General features: G+C 29.3%; 2 protein-coding genes and 1 pseudogene across 2 annotated transcripts; 2 read left to right on the forward strand and 1 right to left on the reverse strand.

The window, feature by feature from the left end:
- Nucleotides 1–1,244: 1,244 nt before the first annotated feature.
- On the reverse strand, nucleotides 1,245–1,858 carry LOC124913227 (epoxide hydrolase A-like; the record flags this gene model as incomplete). The annotated part of the gene is made up of 2 exons (XM_047453824.1): nucleotides 1,245–1,497; nucleotides 1,587–1,858. Coding segments are annotated over 2 exons (525 nt in total), but the record flags the coding sequence as incomplete, so codon positions are not given.
- A 1,636-nt stretch (nucleotides 1,859–3,494) lies between these two features.
- Nucleotides 3,495–4,073, forward strand: LOC124913228 (annotated as a pseudogene).
- A 393-nt stretch (nucleotides 4,074–4,466) lies between these two features.
- On the forward strand, nucleotides 4,467–4,781 carry LOC124913229 (putative lipid-transfer protein DIR1). The gene has a single exon (XM_047453825.1). The coding sequence runs from the start codon at nucleotides 4,467–4,469 to the stop codon at nucleotides 4,779–4,781; it is 315 nt and encodes a 104-aa protein (XP_047309781.1).
- Nucleotides 4,782–19,192: the final 14,411 nt, after the last annotated feature.

Raw genomic sequence — 19,192 nt, forward strand, 5'->3', positions numbered from 1 at the left:
TTCAATATTATTTTTTAATAGACATTTCACATATATTATAATTAATATTTTGACTTTTAATGTATAATAAATTATTTTTGAAATTTTTGAGAGGATATAATGAAGCTGAAATAATTATGTACAAAAGAGAAAAAAAAATACAAACATATTTTCCTCAAATATTATTTTCGCCAATTTAAGATAGTGGGATAATTCACGTTAATATTTTTTTAATTAAATTAATAAAACTAAAAAACTAAATTTTTGAATAAATGACCATATTTGTATTATTTTATTTTAGTTATATTTAAAAAAAAAATCTATAAAGAAAAATTATAATAAATTTGAGATTAGATAACTTCACAAAATATTAATAAAAATAGAAATGTGAAAGAATATACACACAATATAAAAACCGTTAATACAGTATATAGTGTGATTAAATTATTTTAATATAGAAATTTTAATTTTTTTATAAATTGTCCGTTTGCATCGCACGAAAATCATGCTAGTTTGAATTAAAAACTAAATTAAAAATATTTTTGAAATAAATTATATAATTATATTAAAATAATAAAAAAAGTTAAAATAATAGAACAATAGATTAAAGATATATTGAATAAAAGAAAATTAATTATATAAATAATTAATATATAGAGGATGTATACCATTATTTGTATGTAATAAATATGAAGATTAAAAATATAAAAATGCCTTTTCATTTTCATTAATTAAATTTTTTAGTTGATGACTCTTCATATTATTTCATAACTCGTTTATATGATTGGCGAGTTAATAGATTTTTTAACTCGGTACATTTTGTCTCATAAAGTGTGTCGAGCACTATGTTACGAGACCCAATAATTTAGAGCTTTTTAAATTTAACCGTTATTATATGTATATTGTTACTTCACTTTAAACATTTTTCTAATTGATATTTTATTATAGACTTTCCCCATCAACCAAAAATATTATAATAATAATAATAACAATAATAGACTATGTAAATAACCTCCCCAAACACAATACGAAGTCTAAGGTGCATACATGAGGAGTAGACAAGCCTTATAAAGGCACGCCACTTCAAGCCAAGCTTCGTCAACTAGTCATTGTACGTAATAACATGATTAAATAAAATCAAGTAACAATAATCTTGTCTTTATTACAATAATAATAATAGACTCCAGAAACACGAGACGAAGTACTGTAACGTGCATAAACGAGGAGGAGACATTGCAGAAAGAAATGATTTGTCGTCGAGTCAATTATATATAACTTTTAATGAAGTTGTGGATGTGGTAATTGACATCTTGAGGTTTCTCTTGGTTTATAAAATGGGCAACATCCTCCACGACCACAATCTCATCGTCCAACAATGGCACGTCTTTCTTGAACCCACCACCGTGTACATACTCCTTCACTAGTGGTATGTGATAGACCAGATCAAGGTCCCCAACCACAAATTTCACCGGCACATTCACTTTAGCACCTTCCCATGGCGCCAACAGTTCCCAATCTCTGAGACAATTACTTAATAATAAGGATTAATAATAAGGATGTGATACTTAACAAGTAAAAAAAAAATGCATGCATGCATGGTTACTTACAACTTGAAAGCACGATAGTAGTTTATGCCTCCAGTGAATCCAGTTTTCTCGTAATTGGAAACATAATAGTCGAGATCTTCCTCGGACAACCAGTGGGGTAAGGCAATCGGGGTGTGGTACGAGTCAATGAAATTATCGGTGGTTTTAGGGAAGAAAAAGGGGGCTGGATCGCGAAATGTTAGGAACTTCTTCAGCACTTGTTTAAAACCAACCTTTGCAAACTCAGCTTCAATGTCACCAGGTTCCTTCACAACATGTAATAAATACAATTTTTAGCCAATTTATTTTCAAAAACATATACGTTTTCATTTTACAGATCTATAATAAGTGGTAGTAGTTTTAGCTAATGTAAAAATGTAGTTTTTGCTCAAGCAGTCTAATTTGGTCCATGTATTTTTGACTCAAACAGTCTAATGTGGTTTTAAAGTTATCAACTCTAAAGTATATATTCATTTATTTTTAAAATAAATATCATATTTAATTAGTTCATATTTATCCATCTTTTAGATGTAATCTCTTATTATGTTTACTTTTACTTATTTTTTAAAGAAAATTGTCTATTTATTTATATATCCATTTATCTATTTGTATATGCTTAACAAAATATTAAAATTTGAGATTTTACACAAATACAATTAAATTAACTTAATTTTTTACTTTTATTTTAAAACACTCTAAAAGATTATCGAAAGCCTGTTTAATTTTTAACCGCGACAATTATGTTTAGTGAGACGAGTAGTGTTATTTAAAATAAGTTTAATATTACAATTTTGTAACATTATAATGTAAGCGTATTTTATTAGTTTTTATTTATTTATAATTTTGATTAATTTATCTAATATTTTTAATAATTAATTTGATTCCTTAATTGATACTAGGTGAATTTTAAAAAAATTCCATGAAATGAGTGATTTATAATATATTAAAATAAATTATTAGATATTGCTTCTGCAATCTTCAAGTGTACATTTCTTTTAACTCTTCAGGTTGAGGCTTGCCGAGTACTTTTCACATTTGATGTGCAATACACTGAGTCAATTGAACATGTGCAGACTTCTGCTGCAACTTCTACAGAGCAGAACTCCTGCCCGGTGTGCCTTGGTATGATTCTTTTTCCCCAAGCCTTGGTCTAGAGTATTGGCTAGGGTTCTACCAAAGCCTTCGTCCTACTCAGATGGGGTTATCGCTTAATATCGGTTTGTAGTCTATCTACATGTCTTCAATTCTTTTTACATCTATAAGAATCTTCACAGCAATAGCCTTTTATACACTTAGTTGGAGATTCAATTGATATTCTTGATTAAGGTTTTGTAAAAAATATGTGAGGATAGACTTTTATAGTATTATGCATGAAATTGTATGGTTGTATATTGAATTGAAATCAACATATAATTTTGATTTTGTAGATATGTTTGCAAGAGCATTTTTTGATCCCATTCCAGTGACAGATTTTATTCAAAAAAAATTCCATATTAGAGATCTACTTAGGCCTTTATCTGACCAAGACCGCATCAAGGTAATTTACAACTTTCTTCTACATTTGATAAGAAATGTATGATTAGGTGTCAAACTGACCTGAACCGAAACTTACATTTGATGATCTAACTTGATGTTTATTTCCAGGTTAAGAAGGCCTTGCGAGGTGTTAATGTGCAACTGACACACCTTGAGAATGTAAGGCGAAGAAAAATAACTAATATAACTCAACAACCCATTAGCCAATTGATGTAAGCTATTTTTTCACGCTTCAAAGGATGTCCAGTATCATTTTAAGTTTGAATCTTTTTTTTCTTTCTTACTCTGCCAAATTCACGCTTCAAATGGTGTAATTGGAAATGCATCTAGCTGTTATTATAAGACATGGTATTGAATTTGGATATTTAGTACCAAATTCATTTATAGATCTACATGAATCTGCAGATTCTTGATCTCTATATCATGGACGTGGCTTCTTCGTCAGGTAAAACAGTATCTATGATCTTCATCTGCTTCTTTTCCTTTTTTTCTTTTTTTCTTTCTGTGAAGACATTCAACATTCTTCTTCTTCTCTCCCAGAGGTTTTCCTGTTTCCTGGCATCAGCTTTAGAACAGATAATGAGCCTTTCAAGGTGTTCCTCCATCAATGAATGTAATTTCCACAATTCCTATGTTAATCTGAGTTTTGGTATTGACACTGAAAATGTAATGAATGAAGGCTGCAATGGAAAAATTCACCAAGAAGATAGTGGATATGATGAAAGATGAAGAGCTCTATGAGTCACAGGGGGCCCTATAATTCTGTCGCAGGTTCCTCCTTTGAGATAAAGATTAATTAAAAATTCCATGAAATGACAGATAGAAAATGAATACGGTCCCATGGAGTATGAAATTGGGGCGCCTGGTGTGGAATACACGAAATGGGCAGCAGAGATGGCCGTGGGGCTAAAGACTGGCGTGCCTTGGGTAATGTGCAAGCAAGATGATGCACCTCATCCTGTCAACCCATAAATTTAAAACGGTTAAAAATAAAATTAAAAATATTATCCTTAATTTTTTTCACGGTTTTTTATATTATTAATCGTGCAAATGCACAAACTAAATGCTAGTGAAAATAAAAATATTGTTTAAAAGTTAAATCCAATTAAAATATATGCAATGAGTTAATAATGATACTTTACCCACACAATAGATCCTTGACTCTTGTAGTCCACATGCGATCATGTGATCGACCTATCATGTTGTGGTTTTAAAATCATTTTAATTAATTAATTAATTAATTAATTAATTAATCTTAAGCGTTCTCGTGACGACAAATAGAAATATTATGAATCTGCCCTATAAATAATATATCACTATCTTAATTCTTAATCAAATCAACACTCACCAAAGAAAGAAAGAAAAATGGGTAGAAATTTGCTAGTACAAATGTTCTTGGTCATCTCCATTTCCCTTCTTATTTTTAGATCTTCCTCTTCTGCTGCAGCTACTACTAACAAGATTTGTGGCGTCGGCTTGGACGAATTTCTGCAGTGCCTTCCGGCGGTAGAAGGCAGTCCACCTCCGGCTCCCACGAAGGGTTGTTGCGGGGTAATTCGAAAGGCTAATCTTCCATGTCTATGTAAATACAAGTCCAAGATTCGCGACATGGGTATTGACCCTGTGGCGGTCTTGGCCTTGCCCAAAAAATGCCGCATCAAACTTCCACATAAATGCTAAGATTCACACAGCAAACAATTTCAGACCAAATTGTCTCCTACACGCAACAATAACAACATTTCTATGTGTTTGTTTTAGTGATTATACTCGCATCCCTTTGGTTATTGTGTAACTTTTTTTTCTTTTTATTTGTATTGGACTGCTTTGTTTAATTATATATATTTTAATGAAAGTAATTGATGTTTAAATAAGGATAATACTTATCATGTATATGTAATTTAGTGACAAGATTTGAGCGAGGAAAGTTTCATTATAATTTTTTTTTCATTTTAATCGGAATTTATTTATGATGACTTTAGAACTTGAGACATCTAATACTTTTAATACTTTTAAATATTTTGTCACTTAAACTATCATCTTATGTTTAAATGTGTTCTGGTAATAAGTGTTTGAACAAGAAAGTTTCTATTTTTGTTATTCTTTTCTTTTATTGTTATGTTATACTTTGTTTGATGATAAATAAGATCTGTAACTTTATTTTGCCAGAAAAATAATGAGGGTTTATCAGTAAATAGGATGGGCCAATTCAACAGTAGATTGAGCTTATTTGATTTGGGTTTAAATAAGTGGGTTCATTTGTGTTTTAAAATAAGTTTAATATTAATATTTTTTATTTTGTAATTTAAGGATATCTTATTAAATTTTATTTATTTATTATTTTTAAAAACTATTTTTATTTATTTATTTTTGAAAAATGTTTATTTATATTAAAAATAAAAAAAATTGTTTAATCACAACGACAAAACATAAAAGAAAAAAGGAAGAAAAAAACGATACTCAATAAATAATCGAATTCATAATCTTCGAGAATAACGATTAACTCTCCGACAGACTCTACTAACTTTCCTGAACAAATCTAAGAAATCGTCATAATAATAATAATATTATGAATCGTCATAACAATAGTATTATGAATGATACGCATCGAACGACTACAATCATTGAAATTTCGACGATTTCTCTTCAATCAGATAGTCCATCAAGAAATAATTGAGATGATAATCCAAATATGTAGGTATGTCATATCAGTCGCATAAATCCAATCTTCTCAACAACTACCACTAGACTTTCGCCATAAACTAATAAATTCCAGTAATACTACATAAAATATTCCAAAATACTAGTCACCTTCGACAATACAAAAGTAAGTGAGTTACCGATTCAATATTTTTGTGACACATACGATGATCATCCATAATATAACTTTTTTTTATGTACATACCATTCGTTAAAATTTCACTATAAATAACGCTCTAAAAAATGAGATATTATATGAAATTTTTGACTCTCAAACTTTTTACAACAACAATTATATTGAATCATTGGAAGAAAAAAAACCTAAATTTAACATCTCCAACAAAACGGTGTCACCTCTTTCACACCAAAATTTAGACAGAGACTTATATACTCCACATACTTTCAATACGTGCTGAAATCTGATACAACTAAAATCATTTCATTACACACTCTTCACAATTAACTACATTATAACTGTCACTTTATTATCGTCACTATATTTATCCCTAATACCTTTCTCTCTTGTATCAAAATCTTCTTTCTGAATTTATGCAACTGTAATAAAAAGTTGTCAGTTATACAATTATCAATTCAAGTTTAGTAATGAAAAGAGAATTCAACATAAAAAAATAAAGGGTTTATGTTTTGTATCATCATCATAACCAAAAATATGTTTATAGGTTCATTCATAAACACTTTTGCATTATACTTCTGAAAAAACATTAATAAATTTATGAATATAAAAAGATGTATTTGACTGAGATATGAAAATAGAAACATCCCACTCTGAAAGAGAGTAATATTTGAAAACAAATTTGTATCTAAACATTAATATGCTATTTCAAATATTCTAGAGACATTAAGATTTCTTTAAAAAAAAGGTAAGACCTTGATTTATATTGTTTCTCTTTGAGCCAATATGAGTTTATAAGCTGTATATATCACTTTTAAGGTACTATTTCTCGTGACAACACTCATACAAAAACATTTAATACCACATCATTCAAAATTTCCTTGAATGATACCCATTTTTCATGTGTTTCTGGATGATCTATTTTGTTATAAACTACCAAACATGTTTCTGAATCTATGTAACTGAAATGAAAAGTTGTCAGTTATATAATTATCAATTCATATTTAGTAATGAAAAGAGAATCTAACATAAAAAAAATAAAGAGTTTATGTTTTGTATCATCATCACAAACAAAAATATGTTTATAGGTTCAAACACATGTGCAATATACTTCTGAAAAACTGCTAATAAATTTATAAATACAGAAAGATGTTCATAGTTGAGATACAATAAAAATTGAGACATTCCACTCTAAAAGAGAGTAATATTTGGAAACAAATTTGCATCTAAACATTAATATAAGATTTTAAATATTCTAGAGATATTAAGATTTCTTTTAAATAAAGGGTAAGAAATTTATTTATACTGTCTTCTTTTTGAGCCAGTATGAGTTCATAAGCTGCAGGTATCACTTTGTGGGTACCATTTCCAATGGCAGCACTAATACAAAAAACATATAATGTCACGTCCTTTAATATTTTCCTTGAATAATGCCCATTTCTCATATGCTTTTGGAAGATCAATTTATTTATAATCTACACAACATATTTTTTCAGAAAGCTCTGGAATAAACAATTATATTTCAAGCCGAACTGAATCATATTCATATTCTGGCAGTTCAGATGAACTATCAATAACTTGTACCTGGTTTTCATAATGGTTATAAATAAGCATTAGCACAGTATGATAACATTAATGAATATATAGTTTCATTTTACCAAAACAAATCATCTGTGTGACTAAGAAATTCATGGATTAAACCAAACCTTGGTGATCTCCCTCGAGTAAACCAGGCAAATCTGTGACAACTATTGTTATGTCATAATCGAATTAAACAATGCCTAGAGTTGGAAGTAAAGTGGTGATTTTTTATATAATCTCATAATTAACCCTAAATTCAATTATAAAAAAAAGTTCAAAATTGGCTCAAACTTTAAGCAATTAGGATGAATAAATTTATTTAGACAACTCTTAGAAATCAAAAGTTGAGAAAATGGTGGAAGGTGCACTCTCCTCTGAAAATTATATAAAAGTTTTATTTATTAAAGGAGATCAGAAAGTAAGAACCTCTCTTTGTCATTTCGTCGAACACTTGGTATCCTACAACTATTACATCACTCCTCCGATTCTTCTCATCTCTCCTCTTCCTCGTCGTCTTCATCGCCATCGTCGTCTTATCGGGAGAAGGAGACAATGCACTCACCATCTACGATGTCCTGCAACAGAACAATTTTCTCAAAAGGTGTAACAGAATACAAGATCAATTGAAACTCAGAAAAATCAATGTGTATTTTAAGGATACCTGTAGTTACAACGTGGAATGTTAGTAGAAGGCGACGCAATGAACGCCACATCCTCCTGTGCATCAATCTCATCTTCTCACACAACTGCCTTCTGCATTACTTCTTTATCTAAAAAATTCTGAATTGAGTTAAACATTAAAAATAATTAGATCTTTCGGAATCTATCAAATAATATAAAGAGAAAATAAAATATAAATTAATTATTAAAGTTATAAAAGAAAATAAAAAAAATATTAATTAAGAAGAAAAAATTAATATATATAAAAATGGAAAGAAAGAGAAATTAGTAATTATGAAATTAGAGTTAAATTAATAATTATTATAAGAGAAAATTTGAGAATTATTATTATTATTAGGTATATTATATATATATATATATATATATATATATATAAATAAATAAATAAATAAAAGATAAGAGAGAAAAAAAAATAGGAAAGTAAATTAATATATATAAATTTTAGGTGAGAGAAATGTTATTTGTTTTTAAAATATTTAATTTTTAAATAAATTAAAATATATATAATTTTTTCTTTTATTAAAAAAAATATATAATTTATTTGTGTGAAAATATTAAAAAAAATATTTATATAAAATTATTGATAAATGAGAATTATTATTATTATTATTATTATTATTATTATTATTATGTATATTATAAATATTTTTACATAAAAATAAATAGATATTTAATATTAAATATAAAATTATTAATAAGATAATATATATTTTATGTAATTTGTGTGAAAAATAATATATTTATATTAGAGAGAAAAAATAAATAAATAAAAATAAGAAAGATAAATTAATAATTATGGTAATATATATATATATATATATATATATATATATATATATATATATATATATATATATATATATATATATATATATATATATATATATATATATATATATGATGAGAAAGAAAATAAATAAAAAATATTAATCAGGAAGAAAAAATTAATATATATATTAACGGAAATAAAGATAAATTAGTAATTATGAAATAATAGTTAAATTAGTAATTATTATAAGAGATAATTTGAGAATTATTATTAGTATGAAAAATATAAATATTTTTTTTTATAAAATATTTAATTTAATAAAAGAGAATATATTTATATGAAGAGAAAATATATAATATAAATATATAATTAATAATTGTTTCATAATATAAGTAAATTTTAAGAAAATAAATAAATTTGTAAACGATTAAATTCCTGAAAAAAAAAATATAATAATTATTAATTTATCTCTCATTTTGTAATTACTAATTTCTTTTTCTATTAATTTTTTTTCATAAGACAATATGAAAAATATATATATAAATGAGAAGAGAAAAAGTAAAAAAATAAAATTAATTATTAGAGATACAAACTTAATATTAAGAGTCTCCTAAATTTATATATATTATTTTTAAAAAAATATTTATATATATATATATATATATATAAATATATATATAAAAAGTAAGGGTAAGATGGCATGTGTGAGTCCCTACGTAAACGAAGATAATATATATAATAATGTTTAAAACAAAAAATTTAGGGTGATATTTACCAAAATTTTACACATTTTATATGAATTTCTCATCAAATTCTCACAGTACAATTATCTCTCTTTTCTCTTTAGGAGGTGGGTGTCGACAACGGAAGAAAGACCAGAGAAAAATATTCGATCTTGATTTGAAGAAAAAACGGGAAGCGAATGAATACGAGGATTCAAAATTAAAAGGAAATCGATGATTTCTCTACCTCCGTGGATTCTGAATTTTTTTTAAAAAAAAATTAAAACTAATTAATTTTTTATTTTTACACATTTTATATGATTTTCTAATCAAATTCTCACGGTTTATCAAATTCTCGCGTTACATTTGTCTCTCCTTTCTCCTTAGGTTTAGGTCTTTCTTAAATTGATACCCCTTTCTCTTTAGGTATATGTAGCATGAGAATAGGAGGAGGGCGACGCCGACGTGATGGAGAAGAGCGACGATGATGCAACGGAGGAGGGCGACGATGATGCAAGAGAGACATAAAGGAAAATATTCGATCTTGATTTGAAAAAAAATGAGAAGCGAATGAAAACGAAGATTCGAAATCAAGAGTAAGACGAGTATTCTCTGTCTCCGTAGATTTAGAAAAGAAAATATTTTTTTATTTTTATTTTTACACATTTTATATGAATTTCTCATCAAATTCGTCTCTCCTTTCTTCTTAGGTCTAGGTATTTCTTAAATTGACTCTCATTTCTCCTTAGGTATAAGTAGCACGATAAATGGAGGTGGGCAACGACGATGCGACGAAGGAGGGCGACGACGACGTAAGAGAGACCTAGAAGAAAAAATTCGACTTGATTTGAAGAAAATTGGGAAGCAAAAGAAGACGATGATTTGAAATCAAGAGGAACCCGGTAATTCTCTTTCTCCAAAGATTTAAATTTTTTTATATTATTAATTTTTTTTCTATAACAAAACCTAATAAGATATTTTATAAGAAAACTATAAATAAAATTGTATTTTAATGAATAATATTAATTTTTTAATTATTTTTATATATATAATACAAAAATATAATAAATATTATATATATATATATTTATATATATATAAATAATACAAAATATATTTAACTCTATATTTTGATATGTTTTAAATAATTGATAAATATTTATTAATTTAATTTATAATATTATTATAAATATATATATTTTTATACAAAATATTATAAAATTGAATTTTTTTTCTTAATAAAAATAATAATTAATGATATTGTTTAACCAAAATAAAATTTTATATATATATATATATATATATATATATATATATATATATATAGTTTTGAAACAAGAGTTTTATGGTGTTTGACATAAAAAAGATGGTTCAATATTATTTTTTAATAAACATTTCACATATATTATAATTAATATTTTGACTTTTAATGTATAATAAATTATTTTTGAAATTTTTGAGAGGATATAATGAAGCTGAAATAATTATGTACAAAAGAGAAAAAAAAATACAAACATATTTTCCTCAAATATTATTTTCGCCAATTTAAGATAGTGGGATAATTCACGTTAATATTTTTTTAATTAAATTAATAAAACTAAAAAACTAAATTTTTGAATAAATGACCATATTTGTATTATTTTATTTTAGTTATATTTTAAAAAAAAATCTATAAAGAAAAATTATAATAAATTTGAGATTAGATAACTTCACAAAATATTAATAAAAATAGAAATGTGAAAGAATATACACACAATATAAAAACCGTTAATACAGTATATAGTGTGATTAAATTATTTTAATATAGAAATTTTAATTTTTTTATAAATTGTCCGTTTGCATCGCACGAAAATCATGCTAGTTTGAATTAAAAACTAAATTAAAAATATTTTTGAAATAAATTATATAATTATATTAAAATAATAAAAAAAGTTAAAATAATAGAACAATAGATTAAAGATATATTGAATAAAAGAAAATTAATTATATAAATAATTAATATATAGAGAATGTATACCATTATTTGTATGTAATAAATATGAAGATTAAAAATATAAAAATGCCTTTTCATTTTCATTAATTAAATTTTTTAGTTGATGACTCTTCATATTATTTCATAACTCGTTTATATGATTGGCGAGTTAATAGATTTTTTAACTCGGTACATTTTGTCTCATAAAGTGTGTCGAGCACTATGTTACGAGACCCAATAATTTAGAGCTTTTTAAATTTAACCGTTATTATATGTATATTGTTACTTCACTTTAAACATTTTTCTAATTGATATTTTATTATAGACTTTCCCCATCAACCAAAAATTCACACGCATTTACATAGGGACTCACATAAAGTAATTATTAACTCTATATACAAACCATCATACTCCCTTCCCTCAAATTTCAATTCACACCCACATGTACCATCACTTTCATTTGAATATTCTTAAGTTCACATTAATTGAGACTCAAACTCTTACCTCACATATGAAATATGAACACTTTAATCATTTTTGTTTGGTGAATTTAATTCAAACTTTTTATGTATGTATGTATATATATTTAATGATTAATGAATGATGTATAAAATATATAATTAAATAACGAAATTAATTAATTGTATAAATAATATATATAAAAAGAATGTATAAAAATATTTTTTTATTAAGTTATTTGGAAATTAATATGAAAAAATAAATTAAAAATAATTTTAAAATCTATTATATATTTATATAAAACCCAAAAATAATAAAATAATGGAACAATAGTTCAAACATATAATGAAAAAAAGAAAAGAAAACGTATAACATTATTTTTTTAATAAATTATTTTGAAATTTTAATTAAAAACTAAAGTAAAATTATTTATATAATCTAATATATATTTTTGTTGAATTAAAAAATTGTTAAAAAAATGGTGCATATATAATAAGAGGAGTGATATAAGAAGGGAATTTGAGAGAGGTAATGGTGGAAGAAATGATGTGTCACTTCGTCACTAGTTGGAAAAAGGATAAAATGTGAAGAGAAAGAGAAGAGAGAAATTTTGGTATTTTTGTAGCTAATCAAATTGCGCCACATCATTCCCTCCCTCATTCCTTCTCTCAAATTCTTTCTCCCAATCATTTTTCATATAATAAATGGTAGAAAAAATAAAAATATTTATTTTAACCAAAATTAAAAAAATTATATTTTTTTTTTGGAAAACGGATTAGTTTAATTTTTTAAAAAAATCCAAAATAGGAAAAAGAGTTCAAGGAATAAAGCTAGACAGAACTTAGAGTTTTTTAAAATATAAAATCAGTTTGAAACAAATAAGTTAAAAAAAATAGAATAACAAACAATTGAATTACAAACAAGTCATTAAACAAGAACTATTTGAAACTTCCTTTTTTTCTAATGATTTTATATGGAATATTCAATCTTTGACTGAGTTTACAACTATCTTCATTAATCGGAATTCCCCTCCATTTATGTATGAGAGCGTTGCCATTAGAGACAATATCATCCTAAACATTTCATTTTGTTATTTTATTGGCATTGTAAAATAGGGCTCCAAAGAAGCATTTGAAAACATTCGCATTTCCTTAGCCTTTTTCTTAACAAGATTTATAATTTCGTTCCATTTATCTGGAAATTTAATGATATTAATGTTCTGAGCAAAATTGATCTACAAATTGAATTTTCAACTTTTTTAATTTAATTTTATGTTGTGACTTTTCATATTATTTTATAACCCGCTTGAATTCGCGAGTCAATGGATTATGTAACCCGATTCGTTTTTTCTCATAAAGCGGGACGTTGGGTGTGGTGCGATAATCCGATAATCTAGAAATATTTAAAATTAAGTGTTATTATATATATATATGATTAATGAATTATTGTTAAAACTTATATGCTAATAAAATAAAATTAGTAATTAGATATCACAATTAAATAAGCATTAATTATTTATTTTCACATCCATAGTTGGTACATTTGTGTTATTAAAGAACATGAATAGACTATTCACATAGTCTTTCACATATGCAATGAAAATTATCACAATACCCATCAAAATTGTTAACAGATTCGGGTAAGCAAGATTTTTTACAACTGCTATCCTTAAAACACAGGCCTTTAAATGTAGCGCTCTTGTTAAAACAAACTCTTGCCACTACTTTATCATTCTCTGTAAAAATTAAATAGTCATATGATGCGGTGCGAGTTGAAGAGGCGTTTATGCGAAAGTTGCAGCATCCGAAAATATCTCGCAAGTGTCAGATTTCGACGATTGCCTAGTGTTTTTCGGGCGGAAACGTTTAGGGGCTTAAAATCGCATTTTTTATTAGTTTTGGGTGTTTTTTGCAATTTATTAAAAGTTGTTTATTTCTTTTGCAAGCTAGGGTTTGAGTATTTAAAGGATCTTAAAACACTTTGTTAGGGGAAGATTATTAATCAGAAAACGAGGTTTCCTCAATATCTATCGACTTTCGGTATTCGTAAGAATCAACGAATCTTGATAAAGGTTCATCCTAGCCACGCACGCTGCATCAGTTGGTATCAGTTTCCAGTCGACCCTGAGGTATGCCGCCCCGAAGACAACCGCGCAACCCTACCCCTGGTGCTGATGATGGTGACCTTGCTGAGTTGCGACGTGAAAACGCTGAGTTTCGCCGTGATAACGACGATTTGAGGCGGCAGGTTGAATGGTTGACGCAACGGATGGATGCATCTATGCACATGCACCACCCTGAAGATGATGTTACGATGACAGATGAAAACTCTCTCGGTGGTCTTCGGAATCGATCCCCTGAACGCCCCAATCATCGCTGGGAGCAGGCTTTCAGGGTGGACATCCCTAAGTTCGATGGTAGTCTACCACCGGAAGAGTTTATTGATTGGTTTTCTCAGGTTGAAGAGATTCTGGATTTCAAGGAAGTTCCTGCAAATCGTCGTGTACCCCTTGTTACGATCCGCTTACATGGTCGTGCACAAGCATGGTGGCAGCAGTTGAAACAGACACGTGTTCGTCATGGTAAGGCAAAGCTCACGAATTGGGACAAATTCAGGAAGCATATTAGGGCTGCGTTTCTACCATATAATTACGAACGTAACCTGTACCAGCGGTTCCAGAATCTTCGTCAGGGTTCTCGTTCCGTGGATGACTATTCCACTGAGTTTTACACCTTTGTGGCTCGTGTTGACCTGTCTGAGTCCCCTCTCCAGTTGGTTTCTCGCTATATTGGTGGCCTTCGCCTCCAGTTGCAGGATATTTTGAATATGTTTGATCCCTTGACTGTTTCTGAGGCACATCAGCGTGCTTCACAGGCTGAGAAACAGCTAGCCAGGCGCGGTTCGGGTAGCTTTGGAAAACAGGTTGTCCCCACTAGTGGCATTGGTTCTTCCCAGCCGGCCCATCCCACCCCAGCCCCCCCTCGCAGCACTACAGCCCCCCCGCAGGGACGTCCCAGTGGCTTGCGTTGTTTCAATTGTGGTGAAGTTGGCCATCGCCAAGCAGAGTGTCGCAACCCAAAGTCCACCAATCGTGGTCTTTTTACTGAGGTGGAGGATCCTGACTCTGCTCTTCCTTCAGATTCAGCCCCAGTGTATGATGTTTATGATGATGAGGCAGCGGAGGAGTATGTTTCTGGTGATGTTGGCCCCCTTTTGGTGATTCGTCGATCATGTTTAACCCCTCGTGCTCCTGACAACGAGTGGTTACGTAATAATCTGTTCCATTCCACTTGTACCATCGGTGGCAAAGTTTGCACCTTCATCATTGATGCTGGGAGTTGTGAGAATGTGATTTCTGAGGTTGCAGTTTCGAAGCTGGGTCTGTCCACTGAACCTCACCCCAAGCCTTATCGTCTGTCCTGGCTGAGTCAAGATTGTGTTGATGCCAAATCAGCCCAAGAAGGGTGCTGCCCCCACTCATCATGCGCCCCCCCTACCACCTTGTTGTCTCGGGGTCCTTTTCAGACCGCCATGGTCGAATCGGGCATGGTGTTTGCTCCATTTTGTTCGCTGATTACCTGTGGTGCTAGTTCTGAGGTGCCTATTCCAGTGCAGCCGCTGTTACAGGAGTTTGCAGATGTTTTTCCTGAGAATCTGCCTTGTGCCTTGCCTCCTTTGCGTGATATCCAGCATCACATTGACTTGGTTCCAGGTGCTGCCCTACCCAACCGTCCTCATTACCGCATGAGTCCCAAAGAACATGAAGAGTTGCGTAGACAGGTGGAGGACTTGCTGGCTAAGGGACACATTCGAGAAAGCCTTAGTCCTTGTGCTGTCCCGGCCCTTCTTACCCCAAAAAAGGATGGGTTCCTTTTCCGTGGTGTGCAGCTGTGCATTCCAGATTGCAGCCTGCGTTTGAGGATGATTCAGGAACTCCACAAAGAAGGCCATGTTGGGCGTGATCGTATCTTCCAGCTTCTTGCAGCTTCTTATTTCTGGCCTTCGATGCGCAAAGAGGTGGGGCGTTTTGTTGCTCGTTGTCGTGTTTGTCAGTTGGCTAAGGGCGCTTCGACTAATGCCGGGTTATACTTGCCTCTGCCTATTCCCACTCAACCATGGTCTGATGTCAGTATGGATTTTGTCCTTGGGCTGCCACGTACCCAGCGTGGTTCTGATTCGATTTTTGTGGTGGTTGACCGATTCTCGAAGATGGTTCATTTCATTCCCTGCAAGAAAACCTCTGATGCTGTGGCTGTTGCACAGCTTTATTTCATGGATGTGTATCGCCTTCATGGACTTCCTGCCTCCATAGTTTCTGATCGGGACACTCGCTTTGTGAGTCACTTTTGGAGGAGTCTTTGGCGTTTGGTTAATACTCAGCTGAATTTTAGCAGTGCCTATCACCCGCAAACTGATGGCCAAACTGAAGTTGTTAATAGGTCTTTGGGGAACCTTCTGCGCAGTTTAATTGGGGATCATCCTAAGGCTTGGGATCTGAAGCTGCCTCAGGCCGAGTTTGCTCACAATCATGCTGTTAATCGCTCCACTGGTTTCAGTCCTTTCCATGTGATTTACGGGCTGTCTCTGCGTGCTCCTCTTGATTTGTTAGCGCTGCCCAGCAAGGTGCGTCCTTATTCCACTGCTGCGGATTTTGTTGGTCAGTTGGCTCAGGTTCATCAGACCACTCATGACCGCTTGGTTGCTGCTACTGCCAAGTACAAGGAGAAGGCTGATTCGAGAAGGCGTGCTGTTGATTTTGAAGTTGGTGACTTTGTGTGGGCTATTCTGACTAAGGATCGTTTTCCAGCTCATGAATATAGCAAGTTTGCTGCTAAGAAGATTGGTCCTGTTGAGATTGTGGAGAAGATCAACCCCAATGCTTATCGTTTACGCCTTCCCAGCCATGTGCGTACCTCTGATGTGTTCAATGTGAAGCATCTTGTTCCTTTTGTGGGTGAGTCTTCTTCTGATGAGGATGATGCGGTTCCAGATTCGAGGACGAATCTTTTCTACCCTGAGGGGAATGATGCGGTGCGAGTTGAAGAGGCGTTTATGCGAAAGTTGCAGCATCCGAAAATATCTCGCAAGTGTCAGATTTCGACGATTGCCTAGTGTTTTTCGGGCGGAAACGTTTAGGGGCTTAAAATCGCATTTTTTATTAGTTTTGGGTGTTTTTTGCAATTTATTAAAAGTTGTTTATTTCTTTTGCAAGCTAGGGTTTGAGTATTTAAAGGATCTTAAAACACTTTGTTAGGGGAAGATTATTAATCAGAAAACGAGGTTTCCTCAATATCTATCGACTTTCGGTATTCGTAAGAATCAACGAATCTTGATAAAGGTTCATCCTAGCCACGCACGCTGCATCATCATACATGTTTTTATTATTAATGATATCATTAAATTTAAACTAATCATAAAAAGAGAGAAATTAAACTTACGAGAAATGAGAAGAACTAACACCAACACAAGATTGAAGAATAATTTGTTCATGGTGTTTGATATGACAACTTAAAGTTAATTTATTCAAAGAACTAGAGAGTATTTATATTCATTTAAAAGACTATGAATTTGAAAAATAATTTATAAAATAAAATATTCACCAGCAAACAAATAGTTATTAAGAGTAATTAATGTTAAACAAAGAAATTTATGTAAATGAAAAGAAATTATTATATAAATCTCTTTTAAAAGAAAGAAAATTTATTTAGATATTTGTTATAAAAAATCCTAAAATAATTATTTAAAATTGATCAAATAATAAATTATATCAATATTTTTTAAAGGTAAATTTTATGCAAATTCTTACCTTCTAAATAAATATTTCTTAAATAATCATTAAAATTTATAAAATATAGATATTTACAATTTATAAAAGGTGTTAAAGAAATTGATATTTATAAAATGGAAAAATTTAAGTTTAGACATCCATATTAATAATAAGCTTGTTTCTTGTGTTATTTTATTAAAATATTAAAATTATCAAAATCATTAACTAAAATATTTTGATATATTTTATTTTATATTTTCATAAATTAGGAAACTAGCATTATCTTATCTTATAAAGACTTATAATTACATCTCAGGTTTTATTAACTAGAATAGAAAATGTGATCTTAAATTTTTAGATATTAGTTATTACCACAATATTTAGGTTGAAAATTGATATTGTGTTATCTATTATATTCTAAAATATATGGGTTTCTTAATTAGTTTAAAATTACTTTAGAAAAATAATTTCTTATTACAAATAAATAGATTCTACCAAATATCCCTCATAAAATGCACTTTCATTTCATGATTTTTTAGCAAAATATGTTTAATTATTAAATCTAGTTAATTTTAAATTTTTTATTAACTTAGTTAGCCTAATTAAAATAAATTATGTTTGTCTTATATTTGACATCTAAGAGTTCTTGACTTAAAAATTGGGTTAATATATGGACGAAAGAGAGGACAGTTGACGCTTTTTAATAAATTATTTGAAAATTTGAATTAAAAACTAAATTAAAAATATTTTTGAAATAAATTATATAATTATATTAAAATAATAAAAAAAGTTAAAATAATAGAACAATAGATTAAAGATATATTCAATAAATTAAAATTAATTATATAAATAATAAATATATAGAGGATGTATACCATTATTTGTATTTAATAAATATGAAGATTAAAAATATAAAAATGCCTTTTCATCTTCATTAATTAAATTTTTTAGTTGATGACTCTTCGTATTATTTCATAACTCGTTTATATGATTGGCGAGTTAATAGATTTTTTAACTCGGTACATTTTGTCTCATAAAGTGTGTCGAACACTATGTTACGAGACCCAATAATTTAGAGCTTTTTAAATTTAACCGTTATTATATGTATATTGTTACTTCACTTTAAGCATTTTTCTAATTGATATTTTATTATAGACTTTCCCCATCAACCAAAAATTCACACGCATTTACATAAGGACTCACATAAAGTAATTATTAACTCTATATACAAACAATCATGCTCCCTTCCTTCAATTTTCAATTCACACCCACATGTACCATCACTTTCATTTGAATATTCTTAAGTTCAC

The sequence above is a fragment of the Impatiens glandulifera genome, chromosome 8 (assembly GCF_907164915.1).
Source record: "Impatiens glandulifera chromosome 8, dImpGla2.1, whole genome shotgun sequence".
NCBI classification, from domain to species: Eukaryota; Viridiplantae; Streptophyta; class Magnoliopsida; order Ericales; family Balsaminaceae; genus Impatiens; species Impatiens glandulifera.

What these genes read in the sequence shown, in the direction of transcription:
- LOC124913229 (XM_047453825.1), top strand. Translation starts at nt 4,467, where the DNA reads ATGGGTAGAAATTTGCTAGTACAAATGTTCTTGGTCATCTCCATTTCC.